Below are 20966 nucleotides of genomic sequence, written 5' to 3' on the forward strand. Positions count from 1 at the left end.
AGGAAAGCAAGACAGGAGCAGAGTCAGAATACAAGCCAAGGTCCCAGCAGGCAGCAGAAATCCAAAGACAGGTCAGGGGCAAGCTGAGTCATACACAGGTAAGCAGGTATGGCAAGTCAAGGCCTAGGTAAAGCAGGAACCAGCTGAAGACCACTCAGCAATCCATCCATGTCCAGCTTAAGTGCTCGTACCTGTGCATGAGCGCATATGCACATGTTTTCTCCATGCGCTTATACATTTGCGCAGGCCCGGACTGGGACAAGAATCAGGCCCGGGCATTTTAAACTGGGCAGCCCAGTCCCTGGGGGGAGTAGGTCAGAGATGTGGGGCAGGCATTCGCGGGGGTGGTTGGTGACCAGATATTCATCCCGAGAACCATCCTCAATTCTACAAAGAGACATCCCCAAACCAGCAAAGATGACTCCAGACCAGCAAAAAGACATCTCCAGACCAGCAAAAAGACATCTCCAGACCAGCAAAGAGACGGCCCCAGACCAGCAAAGAGACGGCCCCAGACCAGCAAAGAGACGGCCCCAGACCAGCAAAGAGACAGCCTCAGGCAAGCAAAGAGACAGCCACAGGCAAGCAAAGAGACGGCCCCAGACAAGCAAAGCGACATCCCCAAAAGAGCAAGGAGACATCCCCAGACCAGCAAAGAGACGGCGTCAGACCAGCAAAGAGACGACCCCAGACCAGCAAAGAGACGGCCCCAGACCAGCAAAGAGACGGCCCCAGACCAGCAAAAAGACAGCCCCAGACCAGTAGATGGACCCATACCTGTAAAGAGATGGCCCCATACCAGTGAAGAGACAGCCCCATACCAGTAAAGAGACAGCCCCATACCAGTGAAGAGACAGACCCATAGTAGTAAAGAAACAGCACCATACAGACAGCCCCATACTAGTTAGAGACAGCCCCATACAGAAAGCCCCGTATTAGTAAAGAGGCAGCCCCATACCAGTGAAGAGACAACCCCATACAGACAGCTCCATACCAGTAAAAAGGCAGCCCCAATCCACTCCCTTTCCCCGCCACTCACCCTCCTCCTCCCTGTGCAGCCATCACAGTGTCCCGGCTGGTGTTAGGAGAGAGGCTGCTGCCTGTTTCCTTCAGTGTAGCTACAATGCCAGCACGGACGGCCCGCGCGGTGTCTGTCCCCTGCATGCACTTCCTGGATGTCACAGGACAGGAGCCTTCTCTTCCGCCTTTAGGAATGCCCGTATAGCGGGAGGTGAGCGGCGGCCGCGGTCTGTGTTAACCCCGTCCTGACCGCGGTCGCCGCTTACCTCCCGCTGTGGGGCCCAGTCATCAAGAGGCCGCTCTTGCTACAAAATGCAGCCCAGGGACCGCAGCCCACCAGGCAAACGCCCGGTATGCCCTATGGCCAGTCCGGGCCTGCATTTGCGTGAGTGTGACAATGCCTGTTTTTGCATTGAGCTTTTGCTCAGAATTATGAGCATGCACATAAGTATGAGCATGAGCCAGACTTCTCATTCCAACGTGTACTGAGCTTCTGTTACACTTTTGCATTCTGTTTATTAAAAGTGGGCTGCCATGTTCTAAAATACAATTTGGACAGGCACTCAGGCATCAACTTATTGATTAAACTCATCTACCACATGAATATAATCACCTGAACATGACTAAATATAGCACGCTACTCCATTGGGAGCTGCTGGGTAGTTCATACCATACTGATAAAATGTTCTTCCACCCCACATGATTCACAACAGACACAGTCAATAAAGTTGACGAGATAACTTTATTCCTCTTGCTGCAGTCCAAGTGTAATGGTGATGATAGGAAGTATGAGCTGCCTCCTCCCTCTAGTTCCTCTGAGTAGCTAGATCCCTTTCCCTTAATGAACTGACCAGTGCCCCTCTGAAAAGCACCTTAGTAATTGGATGCTGGATGATACCCTGGTCTACTCTGTCCGCTTTGCAGCTACTTCCCATTTCTTGAAAATAGAACCATCACAGCCAAGATGCCTGGTTTAATCCACCAGGGTTTCTCGGGCGACATTATGTGCGTGGACCATCTGGCACTGGGGCCTCTGAAACTCCAGGCCTTCAGGTTAGGTTCCTGCTCTCCAGCACTGGGGCCTCTGAAAACCCAGGCCTTCAGGCCTGCTCCTTGGAGTTACATTTTTGGCTGCTTCACTGGACTCAGTTTCTTCCTATCCTCCCCAGGAAGCATGTGACCTCAGTATATATAACAGTCCCGCCCCTGCCCATACAAACTAATGATTGAGCCAGGGCCATATACACTCCCTGCATCACATTCCCTGACCCGCCTCCTTTCCAGAACATTCTTAGGGAAAGCAAGGGAGAGTTTTCCAGAACAGAGTACAGGTGGTCACATCCCCCTCTATTCTACTACTCCTCCCAAACCAAATTAACCCACCAGGCCTAAACAAACAGGGTAAGGCACTGGCCTATTAGCACTGACCTAAAGGTGGTGGGTGCTACATATATATTTTGCAGGAAACAGGCATACTGCTGATGTAGGTGCGAGCTGAGTTTATGTTAGAGACTGAGTTAGATGTCAGTGGCCCCACCCAGTGTGTAGAGGTTGCTGTGAGGTGCACATCACATCATACTGTCCAGGTCAGGACTAAGGATGAGCTCAGGCGTGTTCGCAAGCCACATTTCCCGATCTCTGCTGTCGAGCATTGGGACAATGTCTCACTGCTTGTGATTAGCGCTGTGCAGTGCTGACTTCTTGGCAGGCTCTGCGCGTGCAGCTTGCGAACACGCCGGAGCTCATCCTTAGTCAGGACAGACAAAGGCCCGAGCCTCTGAGGAGGTAGCAGCTGAGAGTTACAGGAGAAACAGTCAAGCTGACAAAGGTACAGAGTTTTGTGCACCAGCAATGGAACTGTGTGTTTGACGGTCTGGAGGACCAAGTCATAAGGCCTGAGCTGCAAAGAGAGCCATGAGGTTGAATTTTATGTTTTGTTGTATTGATGGTGAGAACCCCTGTAAAGGAAACTATTCGAGTGTGAACTTTTTTGTTAACTGCTTTAAGTAAAAGTGGGCAGAAAAAACCCTGAAACGTACTTCTGCCTTGGAGTAAACTGACTGTTTGGTGCTACCAATGAGCTACAAATTCCCCAACTTGTCACAATATATATATATGTATATATATATATATATATATATATATTATTATTATTATTATTATTATTCAGGATTTATATAGCGCCAACAGTTTGCGCAGCGCTTTACAATATGAGGGCAGACAGTACACTTACAATACAAATCAATACAGGAGGGATCAGAGGGCCCTGCTCGTTAGAGCTTACAATCTAGAAACTGTATATATTTAATACTAATATGTTAACTTTGTCTTGCATCCTCTTTTATAGTAACATTATAATGTATGCCACTATGCTGTAAATATAAACAAATGGTGGGTAACACAACTGCGTATTATAGCATGCATGATAGAGTGAGCAGAACCTCACTTATCCACTGACTGAACATGGCTCGAGGTAAGCTTGAGGTTAGTCTCTTCTCTTTATTTTGCATTATATTTAAAAGTGTCCATTATGAAACAGTGCTCATATTATACAGTATATTGATACAGGCTTTACCTGAAAATCTTCTTGAAACATTTTGCCAGGGCTTGGAATCTTAGGAAATAGCAATATCTTGATCCTGTAGAAAAATAGAGTTTTTGTAATGAGTAGTTATGGAGATGTGCATAAGACATGCAGGTAGGTTAATTGGATTCTGTCCAAAATTGGCCCTAGTATATGAATGAGGACCTTGGATTGTGGGCTCCTTGAGGGTAGGGACTGATGTGAGTGTGCAATGTACAGGGATAGAGACAATTGTAGACACTCACTCAGGTTGAACTGGATGGACTGGTGTCTTTATTCAACCTTAGCAACTATGAAACTATGTGACCGTAAAGCAGAACTCCAGCCAAAAATAATAAGATAAAAAGGATTAGCCCAATAAAAGACAAAATGACAAAACCAGTGTTTTGCAGCAATATTCAGCTTCCTCTGGAGATTTCCCCTGCAGTATTTCTTGTGATGCTGGATGTCCCCAGTCTTATGACCAGTATCATTCAACTCACCCAGTTGGTGTTCCCTATACCCAGGGCTGCCATCAGGGGGGTACAGCCGTCACAACTGTAAGGGGCATCTGGGCAGGATGGGGGAAGGGGAGACGTGCTGTGTAGTACAGAAACGCTTTCAAAGCTTCTGCTGTTCTCATATCAGTGAGCTCAGACATCAAGCTCTATCCTGCCACCTCCGGCTACTATGTGTATGTGCACCCCTCGTGTGATTTGTACTGTGCTTCTCAGCAACATGTCAGCTTTGTGAAAATGGGCTGGGACTAGGTAGGAAGACCTACTTTACAAGTAGGGGCTGCGAGGGAAAGGGAGGGGTCTGTTTGTGTACATGGAGGGATCAGAACCTTGTGTGTTTACAGGTTTGTGTATGTGAGGGGCTGCCATATATACAGGTGTGTGTAGGGAGGGGGGCTGGCATGTATACAGGTGTGTGGGGGCTGACATATACACAGGTGCGGGGGCCGCTGACATATATACAGGTGTTAGTCACAAATTTCCACCCTGGGCAAACAGGAAAAGGAAAAGTATGACTCTGGCACTGGGGAGCAAAACCGCACATACGGTCTCCCGTGAATAAAAACAGCTACTGCAGAGTGGGAACAGCTGTCCGCACTCCCGTGATCCGAGGCCTGGTTGCAGGTATTGGGGGGAGCTGAATAATCCTCTGTCCAGATGCCAGCGCTTCAGCTGGTAGGGAGCTTAGGCTGGTAGTGCTAAGCCATTAGGGAGGAAAAAGTACTTGATTTTCTCCTGGTGTAGTTACCAGCTGCTGCGGAGGTATCTTGCAGGGACTTTCTCCCGGACTCTCCATTTCTTTTTCTGATGCTGGGCAGAGACCAACAGCACTCTGCCCTGTAGCCAGCGCTTCTGCGGGGGCGACATATACAAAAGTAGAGTTCAGCCGCTGGAGAGAGGGAAGGGTATTCTCTTCTCCTGGTTCTGTGTCCAGCTGCTGGGGCGACTTCTGACGGGGGCTGTCTCCCAAACCCTTCAAAAGCATCCTGAGGGCTGGGCAGGGGCCAGCAGCACTCTGCCCCATAGCCAGCGCTTCTGCTGGGGGGGATAAACACTGGGGTAGTGTCCAAGTGCTGGGGAGGGAGAATTGCTTTCTCCACTCCGGGTGGGGATATCTGCTGCCGGGGAAACAGCTCACTGAGGTCATCTCTCGGATCCCCTGGATATAACTCTGAGGGTGGGCAGACGTCAGCAGCGCTCTGCTCCATTGCCAACGCTTCTGCTGGGAAGGTGAACACTGGGGTAGTATCCAATTGCTGGGGAGGTAGAATGGCCTTCTCCACTCCTGGTGGGGATATCCGCTGCTGGGGAAACAGCTCCCGAAGATCATCTCTCGGACTCTCCGGATCCAATTCTGAGGGTGGGCAGAGGCCAGCGGCGCTCTGCTCTGTCACCATCGCTTCTGCTGGGGATATAAACACTGAGGTAGGGTCCAAGTGCTTGGGGGGAGAATTGCTTTCTCCACTCTCGGTGGGAATATCTGCTGCTGGGCAAACAGCTCACTGAGGTCATCCCTCGGTCTTCCTGGATCTAACTCTGAGGGTGGGCAGAGGCCAGTGGCGCTCTGCCTCGTAGCCTGCGCTTCTGCTGGAGCACCGGATGCGATACTCTGGACTTGCTGCTGATCACCATCTACCAGCCTTACAGCACCCGTCTCAACTCCCCCTTCTGAGACTTTTAAGCGATTAGCTTGTCTCTCTGCCTGGGGAACCTCCAATGCGTTCCGGAATTCTAGCACTCATAGTGCCCTCTGTATCATCGCCGCTTCTTCCATTGCGGTTAGGACGGGAAAACGTAGAGACACCCCTGGTCCCATTTGCTCCGCATCTTCGCGACTGTCTACTATTTCTCCTGGACAGTCCCAGGCAACGGGAGCCATGCCAGGCTGCTGATCACCATCAAACAGCCGCTTGTAGGCAATCTCAAGCTCCCATTTCTGCTCAACCAGGAACTCCAATTCCTCCAGGTCACATGCCTCTTCTGGGAGGTCCAGCACCTCATCTCGGAAGTCCAGGATGTCTTCCAGCCACCACTCCTCCATTTCTCGATGCTCCTAAAGTCTGGGTCTCTGTACATTTTTTGATGTAGCAGCCCCACGCCGCCGTAGCCAACGCCTTCTATTGGGCTGCCATCTGCTGTACCTGGCCACAGTTGAGCCGTGAACCACCGGAGGGCTCTATAGCTGGTATCCAGCCTCATCTCCACCGGACCAATCTTCCGAGCTCCGTCTTCCACTCATCTCGTGGTTGTTCCCTCAGGAACAGCTCTCGTGCACGGTACTGCGTCCAGTACATCTATGTGGAGGAGGGAAGGATCTTACCCTGATGGTGCCACTCGTGGCTTAGTGTCTCTTGCCAGAGTTGCCGGCGGATCACATCCTCCCAGCCGAGCATGGTGTGCTCTGTCGCTGGTCCCCCATGTTGCTTCCGCATGCCTTGCAGCCTCCTCCCGGGCTCTGCTCTCATGTTGGCTGGTCCCCGTATCGCTCCTCGGTGGCTGCCTCTATCTTGAATCCCGGTGGTGATTTGGATGTCCTGGACTGCAGGAGACGTCCCACTGCTGCCACCACTGTGACGGATCTTGGATACTCCTGCTGAGCATCTCCGCCAGACCTGTGTCTCCTGTCCTCCAAATGCACCCAAAGCCTGCAGATTCGCCATAACCAGCCCTTAACCCCTCAATCACGAGAGACAAGCCACACAGGTGTTCAGGGTTAAACATGCAGAGCACAAAAAAAACTCTTTATTAAGTTTCAAACATACACTTTAAACACAGTTAGGGGCACTCCCCTTAGCCTTGTCATAGAGGGGGTAGGGGACAAGGAAGAACCAATGGAAACTCAACACTTGTATATTCAAACAACTACAGTTGAAACACATAAAGGGATTATGATAAGCAGGCAGCCCCTCCTTACACATTCCCTGCTGGGATGTGTCTCTGGTCCAGACCCTTTGTCTACATGCCATGACCCATCACAATTAAACACAGCAACAATGTGGGGGGGGGGGAAGGGATGTAGCATTACATTACATTATCTCAGTACCATTTTGTATATGTCTTTATCAGCGAAAAGTACATTGTGGAATAAAAGTATATATTTAACCCAGACGGGCCAATAGGTTTATGTAGCCAGGAACAACTCCACAAGCCCAGCCACAGATCCTGCGTTTACCCAGTTCCGATGAACAAACCAACACAAAATGTCTGGAGGTGACATCTTCTCTAGGTGGTGGGAGACCCCAAATAGTCCTCCAAATATCATGTTCTCTGCTGGGCCATAGTCTGTGGGTAGGAGGCGAGCCCACAGCCCCCTCCAAAACACACAGTGACAGTGGGTTCTGTTGCACCCATATGCAACCACTGTGCCCATCATATGCAGCCACTGTGCCCATCATGTGCAGCCACTGTCCCCATCATGTGCAGCCACTGTCCCCATCATGTGCAGCCACTGCGCCCATCATATGCAGCCACTATGTCCCATCATATACAACCATGCTGACCCCCCCGCCCGCCGCCTGACCAGTACTTACCCCATCTTGGTGGCAGTAAGGCAGCAGGTGATGGCGGCGAGCTTTGTGGGACAAGCAGCAGGTCCTCCCTGCTGTCCTCTATGCTGCCATGCGTCTCTTCTTCCACTCCGCTAGGCGTCCAATAGGATCGCCTCTGCCTTCAGCCAATCAGTTGACGGGTATTATACCTGCACTTCCTGATTGGTGGAGAGGCGGTTTAGTGTTAGAAAAGCAAATATTAATTTGCTTTTCTAAGGCCGCGTACACACGGGCGGACAGTCCGCTCGTGTGTGGGCTTCAGCGGACTTTTTCAGCATGCAGTCTGGCGTACTAAGTATTTTGGATTTTTCGAAATTCTGTCCATCATACTTTGGTTTCAGCGGACAATCCGCTTGTCAGTAGGCTAGTTCGACGGACTAAGAATGGCGCATGCTCAGAAAGGATTTACACGGCGGAAGGTTGCATTGCTGTGTATTCGACTTCCTATTTCTAGTCCCGTCGTAAGTGCTGTACACGTCATCGCGCAAGCTTTCGATGGACTGTTTGTGCATCCGTGTGTGGTCAAGTCCGTTCATTCGAAAGTATGACGGACTGTCCGTCGGATTGTATGACGGACTAAGTAGGCCATACAGTCCGCCCGTGTGTACGCGGCCTAACACACCTGGGTGGGCACCGAGCACAATGCTCTGTGCTCTTAGTCCACCTTTTTTGAAGCCTACTAGAGCTTATGGCTTTAAAAAAATACCCCCCGCCCCTGTAATTATGCCGCTCAGTGTCCAAAAAAGGGCCGGGCGCCTGAATAGGGGGTGGCAGTGGTGGCCATGGATAGATTTATGCAATGCATGAATCTATCCATTAATAATAAAGGGGGTGGCGTGACTGAGGGGATGGCGCCGTGCACCCTTAATGGATGCACTTCTACTGGCGGGTAATCACCAGCTTTTTAACCTAGTATGTTGGCCAGCTCCTGTCCTCCGCCTAGATCTGCAGCTCTTCCCACCCACTGCCCTGCTATGAGGATGACAGCGGCGGCCAGACGGGCGGGAGACTCGAGAGAGCTAACGCAGCTGATAAGTGTCTCTACCCTACCGAAGGTAGGACAGTGCAGGGGAGGTTTATATTGAAGGGAGCACTCTGATGTGGAGAAGCAGTATGATGCAAGAGGCACTGTGAGGTAAGGGGCACTTTTAGATAAAGGGGCACTGTGATATAGTGTCTTGAATTTTTTTTACATATTTGTACATATCTGTACCAAAAACCATTTATCATTTTCCTTCCACTTCACAATTATGTGCGACTTTGTGTTGGTCTATCGCACACAAGCCCAAAAAAATACATTTATGTTTTTGGTTGTTACATGACAAAATGTGGACTATTTAAACCGGTATGAATACTTTTTCAAGGAACTGTAAGGGGCACAATATTATAAAGGGACACTATGATATAAAGGGGCACTCCAATATAAAGGGGGGCTGTGATGTGAAGGGGAACTGAGGACACTGTGGGACTGCTTTAAAGGGGAGACTTTGATGTAAATGGTTGCCTATGGACATTGATGTAAGGGTGGAAACTGTAATGTTAAGGGTGGGTGTGATGTGAAGGGGGAGGGGGATACTGGTGTAAAGAGGGGGTACTGATGAAAAGGACCTAAGATGTGAAGGGTAGGCTAAAGACACTGATGTACGGGGGGCTGTGATGTGTTATAATACAAATATGAAATTCGGGCCTCTGCCAAAAGAAAATTTTGCTGACTGGACCTCTGTAAATTATAGTTTAGGACCCCTGCTCTAGGGTGTCTGTTTTCAGAAAATATATAATATTTGGGGGTTTTATAAAATCTTCAGGCCTCAATTAAACTTTTAACAAATGTGCAAAGCGATGCAAAAATGGTGCCAGTAGCAAAAAGGTTAATTTGATAGTCAAGTCCATCTAAATTTTCTACTGCATCGAAATGTAGCCTCTTCCCAACTTGGCAATGCTGCTGTTCAAAGGTGGCTCCACTTCTCTTTCATCCAGAGTGGAGAGAACCTAAGACAGGAACTGTGTTAGAAGCTGAATCGGCATGTACATGGCGTCTTGTGGGCGCCAGAGGCATGCACACGCCAATTCACGAGCAGGGGGGCCAACCAGCAGGTTCAGCAGACTCGATGACCACCAGCCATCCGCAATTGCTCCAGGGACAAGCAGAACGGGGATCTGTCAGTGTAAACAAACAGATCAGGGGAGGAGAGAAAGATTATCTATTCCTAGTGATTAGGAACAATGATCTCTCTCCTCTTCCAGTCAGCCCAGCCCCCATACAGTTAGCAACACCTCCCAGGGAACACACTTAACCCCATGATTGACCCTAGTGTTAACCCCCTCCCTGCGAGTCACTTTTTCTACAGTAATCAGTGGCTATTTTTAGCTCTGATCGCTGTATAAATGTCATTGATCCCAAAAAATTGTGAAAAGTATCCGATCTGTCTGCTGCAATGTCACAGTCCCACTAAAAATCGCAGGTCACCAGCATTACTAGTAAAAAAAAACAACAACAAAAAAAATGCCACAAATATATCTCCTATATTGTAGATGCTATAACTTTGGCGCAAACCAATTAATATGCCCTTATTGCGATTTTTCTTTTACCAAAAATATGTAAAAGAATACATATTGGCCTAAACTGATGAAGAAATTGGTTTAATATTTTTTAGGGGCTATTTATAATAGCAAAACGTAAAAAATATTGTTATGCTTTTCAAAATTGTCACTATTTTTTTGTTTATAGCGCAAAAAATAAAAACCGCAGAGGTGATCAATTACCACCAAAATAAAGCTCTATTTGTGGGGGAAAAAAGGACATACATTTTGTTTGGATACAACGTCGCACGGCCGAGCAATTGTCAGTTAAAAGCAGTGCCATATAAAGAAAACCAATCCAGCCACCACATTTAATGATAGGTAAGATGAAATATATAAAATTTTAGTTTTTTCGCTGTATATACACTTTGAAGATTTCTTAGAAGACAGACACATCAGAGATTGAGCAGCTGAAACAAGCATTTGTGTGAGATAAGTTGACCCTTGTTATTTGTCTGGTGCATCAGCATTTGTTGTAAGACATATTAATGACAGAAATAGCGCATGAAAATGTAAATAATGTTAATAACTTGTTTTCACAGGAAGGTATAAAACCAGCCTTAAAATGAATGTGATAATAATAAAAAAAATCTCTTACCTTCTTATGTAGATAGCCAGAATAACTGCAGGTATAACTATTATAATGGGAAACACAACTATAGTAATTATGGCTATAGTTCTGTTGTGCTCTTTATCTAAAAGATAAGAAATTGTTGTGTAAGAAATCTAAAAAGCAGAAATATAAAAATACTAATTTGTTAAGACTGGAGAGTGCAAAGTCTGGTGCAGCTGTTCATGGTAGCCAATCAGCTCCTAACTTCAACTTGTTCAATTAAAGTGGCTGTAAACCCAATTCATGAAATTTGGGCACATATATCTGTGGTGTTTTCTTATCTCTCTTCAAAGCACTATGTCCCGTAGCTTTCTCCTGCACCGTTCTTTTGTTATTAGCATGATAACTTCTGACAAGTTCTCTGTCAACTGAGACAAAAAACAGCTTTGTGTTGGGGAGGGTGAAATAAATAGATTAGCAGAGTGCCGAAACCATCCAAGGATTCGGAACATCTCTGAAAGTCTCTACCTATGAGGGGGGGGGGGGGGTGCTTTTACTCCAATCAGCTGTCTTGGCTGTATGCCCAGGCTTCACTGCTGTGCTAAATAGGAAGAGAAAATATCCTAACAAGATCTGAACTTTCTAAAGAATTTATAAAGCTGGAGACAGCAGATATACACGTGAAACATATGTGGGGAGATTTGTTTTATCCCTGTGTATCATTGGAGGCCATTCACTTCACTGGGTATATGTGAGGGTTTACATCCACTTTAAGCTTTGACAGTAAAACCTGGAAGCTGATTGGTTTCTAAGCAGAGCTGCACCAGATTTTGCACTCTCCAGTTTTAGTAAATCAACCTCACTGTGGGAAATTATTAGTATTAAATTAACCACTTCCCACCCGGCCAATGTATATATACGGCCGGGTGGGAGCCGCCTGCTCCTGATAGGACGTTCAGGAACGTCATTCAGGAGCAGCGGGATCGCGCGCGCGCGCGCCCGCGCAGCGGCGCGATCCCGATGTGCTCGTGTCACCCGGACACGGCACATCTCAGATCGGCAGGAGGGCTCTGTGATTGGCCCTCCTGATCACATGACGGCCGTGTCCAATCACGGCCGTCATGTGATGTAAACAAACAGCCGGTTGCTAGGCAATCGGCTCTCCTCTCCTCACACGGAAGTCACCGCTGAGAAGAGGAGAGCAGAACGCTGCAGCCGGCTGATGATCAGTGAGTATGGGCTGCTTTTCACAGCTTTTTACTCACTGATCATCAGTGTAGTGTAAACACACAACACACCACACAGTGAAAACACAGTCCCCACATATGTCCCCAAAACACACATGTCCCCAAAACATACATGTCCCCAAATAATAAAAACACATGTCCCTAATAATAAAAACATGTCCCCCACATATGTCCCACTAAAATCACATGTCCCAATGATTATCTGCACACATATGTACGTGATCACCTGCACACATATGTACATGATCATTTGCGTACATATGTCCGTGATCACACAAACCAATTATTATACACTTAACTGAATTTTTTTTACCAAAAACATGTAGCAGAATACATTTTGGCTTAAATTTATGACAAAATTTGATTTTATTGGATTTCTTTTCAAATAGAAAAAAGAAAATATTGTTTTTTTCCCAAATTTCCGCTTTTTTTGCGCATATATCGCAAAAAAAAAAAACGGAGTCGTGAATAAATAACACCAAAATAAAGCTCTATTTGTGCGAACAAAATGATAACAATTTCATTTGGGTACAGTGTAGCATGACCGCGCAATTGTCACTGAAAGCGCTAGAGCGCTGAAAGCTGAAAATTGGGCTGGGAAGGAAGGGGGTGAAAGTGCCCTGTATTGAAGTGGTTAAACTCCAGGTAAAATACGCATATGTTCACTGCTCTACTTGCAATAGGATTTGGAATTTAAGCCATCCATTCTTATGATACATATCCTTTTTTTAGTCAGAATTATCACTTTACTACTTCCCAGTTTAGCAGTACTGGGTCATACCTTTCAGTTGAGAGCTTGGGGTACCATGGTGCAGAATAGGGAGAGCTTGTGTTTGTTTGAACCCAGAAATCAGCTGTCATTCCTGAGAAAATAAGCTGCAGGTGGGGGATTCCCCTTTGAACTAGCAAGCAAATGTGACGAATCCTTCCTTGGCACATTCCCTCCCTCCCCGGAAGCTGTCGCACACAAAGAAAAGAGGATGTTTATGATATACCGTATCGCTCGAATCGCATCTATGCATATTGCTTTTGAGCGTTTCTGCAGTGCTTTTTGGACATACGTTTTTACCTCGTTTTTGCCACGTTTTTGCCGCGTTTGGCATTTTTTCTTATTTATATACAGTGTAAAAAAAAAAAAAGAAAAAAAAAACGCCAAATGCAAATCGCGGCAACATCGCAGTAAAAACACGGTAAAAACGCGGTACTTGCGTTGTGGCTGCTGGTCCATTGACTTCTATTACATGCAAAACGCTGCATTTTGCATGAAAAAAAGTCCCCGACCAGTTCCAAAAACGCAGAGGCACAAAAATGCATTGATGTGAGCATGTTCCATAGGAACCCATGTTAAAACATTTACCTGCATTTCTGCAAAATGCATCAAAAAACGCATTAGTGTGAATCAAGCCTCAGAACCTTTTCACACTGGGGCAGTAGGGGTAAAGCGCTGCTAATTTTACCCCTGTTAGAGCGGCGCCAAATGTGGTGCCGCTATTCAGGCTAGAAGGGGGTTAAAAAGGGTTAAAAGCGCCCGTGTAGCACCGCTGCTGAACCGCTTTGCAGTTTCTTCAGCAGCGCTGCCCATGCATTCCACTGGGTAGGGGTGGAGGATTAGTGGTATATACATGGCTCGCAAACTGCCCCACAGATACTGCTTGCAGGACTTTTTCAAGTGCATCGCACTCACACTGGGGTGCAGATTAGGGTTTTTCAGGCGCTTTACAGGCTGTTCAGTGTAATGGAACCGTTCAAATTAGAAAAAGTTTCCTGCACTACTTGGGGGCCACTTCAGAGTGGCTTACATTGACTTATTTTAAAGAAGTCGTTTGCAAGCTCCGCTGAAGTCGCGCTGTGCGGGTCAGCTTCAAAGTCAGGCAACTTTGAGGCTGCCCCAGTGTGAACCGAGCCAAAACTTTATACTGAGTAACCACCAGACATCATTGGCCATGATGTGAGCTGTTCTACAACTTCAGCAACATGAAGCTACATTCAAGGTGCTTTTAATCTATGATATATGTGAGGGAAACCATTATTAACTTTAATACTTTGATCAATACATTTTTAAAGTGGTATTAAACCCAAACATGTATTATATTGCAGCTTACCAATTCTTAGATGCATTCATTTTCTTTTTTAGGCTTTCTTTCTTCTATTTCATCTGGTGATCTTGCCAGCAAGTCTGTTGTTTTTTTTTTAACCGCAAACTCTCCAGCAGAATGTATCAGTTTACAAAGATGAAACAAACCAAATTTAACACTAGCATGGGTGCCTAAAATGATCAGCCTTTTTTTTTTAAATGTGAAAGCTTTATTCCAAATAGAGAAAAAACAGCTTACTGTAACTAGTTTGGCTTCAATTTGTTAGTGTATTTAAATCTGGTAATACATTTAGGGCCCGTTCACACCACATACAGTCCAGCATGTTTTGTTTTGCATAAAAAACACATGGAATGTAGGTTATATGGTTTCCAATGGCATAGTTTACACTAGTGCAGTCAATTCCTGAGCTTTTCAGTTCCAGAAAAAAAATAGAACATTCTGCATTTTTCCTGCATTGAAAAGTACCAGAACGCAGTAAAACGCAAAAGAAATGCACCAGAATGCAATGAAAGGCATCAAAAATGCACTGGTCCCCAGTGAAAAAAAAAACAGGAAAAAAGAAGCATCTGGAATGCATCCAGAAATGCATCAAAAATGCACTGGAACGCACCAAAAACGCATTAAAAAAGCACCGGCGGAAACGCATCCGCAAGGGATCTGGAGTGCATTTTGTGGTGTGAACCAGCCCTCAAAGAGTAGCTCCACTTTTGTTGAGAAAAAAAATCTTCCCCTCTGTGTGTGTGGAAAGTAAATCTAATGGGAGTGGTTTCACAATTATCAGTCAGCTGCTGCACTTGCAGAACTCTAATGAGGAAACTTGCTGGGTCTGCATTCCTTTAGACATAACTTCCTATTGTGAGTTTCTTACCAAAAATTACATTTTTGTTGCAGAGGACACCTGAAATCTGACTTATATCTTAGTGCAGACGTCTGGGAAAATCAGTGAGTCAATCACACAAGCAGGCAATGACATATCTGGGGGGTGTAATGTACACATTCTGTGTACAGAACACCTCCAGGTTGCCATATTACATTGCATTTTACAGAAAATTACAGAGCTGCAGATTGAAAAATTAAAGTCATTTTTTTAAAAACATTCAATTACAATATGACTTGTGTCACGATTGTATATGCTATATTATTTTTGTTTGTTATTTGCTATTTTAGAGTTACCCTTTAATGCTGTTGTCTGATGTGCCTCCTGTTCTCACTCATCCAGAGTGGTGTCTCACTAATACAGGAGGTGTTTTAGTGGCCAGCTCACCAAGTGAAAACAGAGGGTGAAACGCTTAATGCCGCGTACACATGACCGGACTTTTTGACAGCAAAGGTCGGACGGAACGTATCCGTTGGACAATTCAATCATGTGTGGGCTCCATCGGACCTTTGCTTGCCAAAAATCTGGCGGACTTTAGAAATAGAACATGTTTTAAATTTTCCCCGCTGGAATTCCGCCGGACCCAGTTCCTAGCAGGAAACCTGTTTGTCTGTATGCTGGTCCGACGTGGGCAGCTACAGCACCTGACCGCAAGAATATTTCCAGCGCAATGCTATCGTGCTGGTTCTTGGCTACAGGGTACCGAAGCCTCCCGCCCGCAGACCCCAACAACCAACGGCCAGGGTTGTCGGGAAGAGGCCCTTGTCCTCATCAACATGGGGACAAGGTGCTTTGGGGTAGGGGGCCTGCAGGGGGCTGCGATAGGAAAATCTGTTTTTCCTATTGCAGCCAGCACGAGATGTACAGTACCCTGTGGCCAAGAAACAGCGTGATGGAAACATTCTAGTGGGCAGGTGCTGTAGCTGCCAGCACGTCGTATTTGGTCTGTCGGACCAGTATACACTAGGAACTGTAGGAAAATTTAAAACATGTTCCATTTCTAAAGTCCGCTGGATTTTTGGCAAGCAAAGGTCCGATGGAGCCCACACACAATCGGGTTTTCCGACGGATTCATTCTGTCGGACCTTTGCTGTCAAAAAGTCTGGTCGTGTGTACGTGGTATAAGAAAAACTATTCTCTCTTCTGTAAATTAAATATTTTAAACCTGTAATAATCTCTTCCTTGCTCCAGTCACTCCAAAATCCATTGCCGCCATTTCTTGCTCGTACTTTCACAGCATAGGTGTCGGAGAGAACATTGAGTATTTCAGTGTTTAATTCTTCTATATTCTAGAAGGTAATGAATGACAAGTTATAGAATAATACATTTTTGCTAACAAGACAATTTTAGCACATGACAATGTCAAACTACCATAGATAATGCAACAAGAAAGTGTAGCAATCTTCAATAAAATCTGATAAAAATTATATGACACTGCACTACTTAGCCTGCCAAAGCATCTGTGCTGAATTTTCTCAAGAATGCAATGATAAAATATAGTAACCAATAAATATAATAACGAATCAATCCTATGGTTGTATAGGTTCATTTTTTTTCCTCCACTGTACAGTTAGTTTTGCACAGGGTGGCCCCGATCCTGCTGTTCTGGGGTCCCACGGCGGCCGTCTCGGCTCCTCCCCACAATAGATAACCCCCTTCGGGAAGCTCTCTCCCGAGGGGGTTACCTTGCGGGTGCGCTCCCGTCTCATACAATCTGCATCCATAGACACAGAGTGTATGTCTCGTACCCGCCCCCCGGTGGCTACGTCATTTGGATTTGATTGACAGCAGAGCGAGCCAATCCATCCAATGAAGAGCCAAGAAGACCGGGCCGAGAAGAGCCGAGAAGCCAGTGCCTTCTCTACACGGACTTTCGAGGGCTCAGGTAAGTAAACCGGGGGGCTGGGGGGCCTGTAACCATCAGATGTTTTTTCACCTTAATGCATAGGATGCATTAAGGTGAAAAAAACAGAAGGCTTTAAACTTCTACAAAACTCCATTCAATAGCAAAAAGGATTTTCAAAACTCCAATTCGTTTTTGTTGGGAAAGACGGCTCTGCAATAGTCTGACATTTAAGACGAAGTGGCAGGTAAGAAACTCGTCTTTTGTCAGTTACATATTGTCAGAAAAGTTTTTTTTCTAGCCGCATCCGCCATGTTCCTGCGCACATGCACGGCGGATTGGTGCTACGGCAAACGCATGTGTGTGGCCTGATGGAGTGGCGCGTGTGTGTGCACAATAGCACACATGTGCGAGCAGTGGCCCACGCATGTGCGCAATAGCGCACGCCTGGCCTGACGCTCTGTCGGGCTATTTAAAACGGCTCTGGCGTCCAAATGGGTTGCTGGTTTGTCATCAGATTCCTGTTTGTACCCGTTTCCTGTTTGCCATATCTGATTACCCGCTGTGACCCGGACTGTTCCTGACTATAGGACTTTGCCTTGCCTTCTACAAGTGTTTGACCATCGGCCTGCCTTACGGACTTGCTTACCTCCTCTAGTACTTGATCCTTTGCCTGTGACCCGGATTGACTGCTACACCCAGCATCCGATTCTCAGCCAGTTCCTGCACCCCTGCTAGGGATGAGCCAAACACCCCCCGGTTCGGTTCGCACCAGAACTTTCGAACGGACCCCAAATTCGTACGAACGTTAGAACCCCATTGAAGTCTATGGGACTCGAACGTTCGAAATTAAAAGTGCTAATTTTAACGACTAATATGCAAGATACTGTCCTAAAAAGGGTTTGGGGACCTGGCTCCTGCCCCAGGGGACATGGGTCAATGCAAAAAAAAGTTTTAAAAACGGCCGTTTTGGCGGGGGCACTGATTTTAATGACGATTAAAGTGGAAAAAAAAAAGTGAAATATTCATTTAAATATGGTGCCTGGGGGGTGTCTGTAGTATGCCTGTGAAGTGCCACGTGTTTCTCGTGTTTAGAACAGTCCCTGCGCAAAATTACATTTAACGGAAATAACGTCATTTAAAACTGCTTGCGGTTTTAATGTTATATCTGGTTCCTGCAATATGGTTGAAAATCATTGAGAAAAATGGCATGGGTCTTGTACGCATGTAGTATGGGTCTAAATTTATATATAACTTTAGTTATTGAATTACAAGAATAGTTAAGAATGATTACTTATATCTATATACAACATGTTTAATGCATGAGGCATCTGCTTCATTATGCTATGGGAAGTTGGGAACCTTTGATCTTTTCTTTTCATCAGTTGTAGCTATTGTCTTCACTACCATATAAATATGACTGGGAGACTAGTTTGCATTTTGAGGAAGGCGGAAGCCTGGCTGTCTAATCTAGGTAGCTCATTTATAAAATGAGCTTGTGACTCCCCTGGATTGAATATGCTGTATTTATCCTGTATCGTATCATCTGTATACATCTTTAATCAAAGCTAAGTAAATCTTTTTATTACATTCTTTGTGTGTTGTTGTGTTTTAATCCTTGCATTTACTGACCACATATCTGAAAGGGTAAATATATGAATGAACCTAGGGTTAAATGTAACATGAGATTTAACCCCTTAATACATAATGGCGCTGCGAGCAGGGTATTTAACCCTTTCAGTGCTGGTTTAAAGTGCAGTGATTAAGCATATTAATACTCTTGTGAAGTGTAATGTTTTTTGACAATTGGGAAACTGTATTATTAGTGTGCCCTGTGATGGGAGGTTTGTTGCTAGCCTTGCTTTGGTGGCAGTTAGTGGCAGTTATGTTTGATTTAAATTGGATAAATATAGCAAAGGGGGAAGATAGTCAAATGTTTCCACTCATTGTGTGCTTAGCAGACCCCCGGCAAGCTTTAGATTTTTTGAGATCTAGAACAGATGAGCTGATGACCGCGTTAGGTGGACGAGTGGCCCTTTCGCTGGTGCTCATATAGTTGTTCTTTGAGGTTTGAAAACGATGAGCAGAAAGCAGGTAGGAAAAGGAAAAATATGACCTGTGTTGATGCTTAGATTGTGATTACTGCAGTAATATTTGTGTTGAATTTAAATGTTGAGCTCTTCTATTGGTTGTTTAGCTAGTGCTATTGGTGAGAAAAAGTTGCTTGTATGGATGATATGTAAAAATGCATTTGACTACTGATGTTTAAGTGAGTATGTTTAACATTAGAATGGTTAAGTAATGAAACTAAGGTAATAGTTTTGAGAAAAGCGAGTCTTTGTATGTTTAAATGAAAAGATCATTAGTTAGCAGGAATGTTTGCAGTCTGCAGCACCCCCCTCTTTCCCTCCCCCCAGACAATGGACAATAGTCCCTCATTTTGTAAAAGGGACACCTGCAGCTGTATTTGTGAGAACCTGCTTGAATGAAGATTCTTTCTCCTTTAAGAGAGGGAGATAACCCCTCCCCTCCCCCCTTTAAAGATTGTGTCCATGAAGCTGGACATTGCTGAACATCTAAGAAATGTTTAATTATGTTGATTAAAAATAACATCCTAGTTGAAATTGTTAGTTTTTATTACGCAAATCTAGGATTATTTGAAACAAAGAAAGAAAATGTCTGCTTGATGTTAACACCATTTAAAATCCTGAATAGCAGTCATGATTATTATAATTTTATTGGTGAATGTAATCAAGTGCCATGTTCTAGGATACAACACTAATGTTTTTTTTTTAAGTTTTGCTTTCGTTAATACAGAAGGAATCAGATCTATTCCTAGAAGTTTCATAGATCTGTATGGTATTGAAGAAAAGGTTGCAATAGAAACATCAATATGAGTTTGGTGATGTATAATGTTTGTGCACAAATGTGATGAACACCATATAATGTTATTGTGAATGTTATTTCAACCATGGTGAATTAATGATAACTTTGAATGGACGTCCTTTAATGAAAATCCACGTGGTGATAAGAAATGAGCTCAATTAATATGGGTAATAAAAAGTGCACTCGGAATAACAGAAATAATGGCCATATGTTTTGTAATTTGTGGAAAGTGTTGGTTAAATGTGTTTGTTGCTAACTATTTGTTACTTTCTAGGAGTGAACTGTAATAATATCACACTAAAACCTTTCATTTTGTTTAGTTCATAGACAATATTAAACAGCATCAATCCACCTGTCTGATATGGTTTGATGTCCAAGAACTAAAGATGAAGATTACAGTCAAACTGAATAATTTATGTTGTTTTTGTTGTTATTTTTATGTAATATGCAAATGTACTGAAAGTTGTCATTGGAACTGATTGTAAACCAGAGCAGCTAATAATCTTGATGCTGCATGAAAGATTTCTAAGGGTTTTCTCTGATTGAGTTGAATCTAAAATGATATAGAACAAATAATTTGTGAATATTGGCAGCAAGATGGTTTTGATATCTGGAATTATATAATACTTGTAATGATTTGGAGGGTGTAAGAATACCCAAACATTTACATATTGTTCCTTTCTGTGTTTATGTAAGCTAAATTATGGCAGCATCTACTTCTGTATATTCTGTCATAATCATTTTGGTGGAACTATAAGGCATTACTACTGTGGGAGTGTGCCTGGGGTTTTACATATAAAGTACATTTTCCTATAAGATTGACAGTTTAAATTTAAAGTAATCATTTTGTGTATCAAGAAAAAAAAAAAGGGTACTTTTATGTCTACTTATAATTATGCATTTAGGTTAATATTATTGCAATGAACACAATTTTTAAGTCTTTCAAAATTAGGTGTTCTAGTGGTATATACAGTCAGTTATATCTGACACTCAGTGATTCTTTGATCACCCTGTTCTATACACCTGATTGAGTTTTCATAAAATTTTCTTGGTAAAGAAAAAAAAAAGTTATAAAATAGGTTCTCAGGTTTGCTTTTCCTCAATTCTCCTTGATTGCTTGGGGTGGGACTGACATGTAGAGTGACACATATGCATGGGCATATTATATGCACATATTGGGATCAGTGTAGACAAGAGCCGGTTAGCCTGCCAGAATGTCTTTAGAGTGTGGAAGG

At 44.6% G+C, this 20966-nt stretch overlaps 1 protein-coding gene across 1 annotated transcript in view; it reads right to left on the reverse strand.

Annotated features, from left to right (window-relative positions):
- LOC143999273 (interleukin-13 receptor subunit alpha-1-like) overlaps nt 1-20966 on the reverse strand; it is a 138448-nt gene that overhangs the window by 16804 nt on the left and 100678 nt on the right. Inside the window, exons 9-11 of the mRNA XM_077493982.1 lie at nt 16168-16291; nt 10828-10924; nt 3596-3659 (exon numbers count right to left, since the gene is read on the reverse strand). Coding sequence (XP_077350108.1) covers nt 3596-3659; nt 10828-10924; nt 16168-16291 — 285 coding nt within the window. The remainder of the gene's footprint in view (nt 1-3595; nt 3660-10827; nt 10925-16167; nt 16292-20966) is intronic.

Source organism: Lithobates pipiens, unplaced genomic scaffold (genome assembly GCF_037356315.1).
Source record: "Lithobates pipiens isolate NorthernLeopardFrog02 unplaced genomic scaffold, aLitPip1_a1.2 Scaffold_1, whole genome shotgun sequence".
Taxonomy (NCBI): domain Eukaryota; kingdom Metazoa; phylum Chordata; class Amphibia; order Anura; family Ranidae; genus Lithobates; species Lithobates pipiens.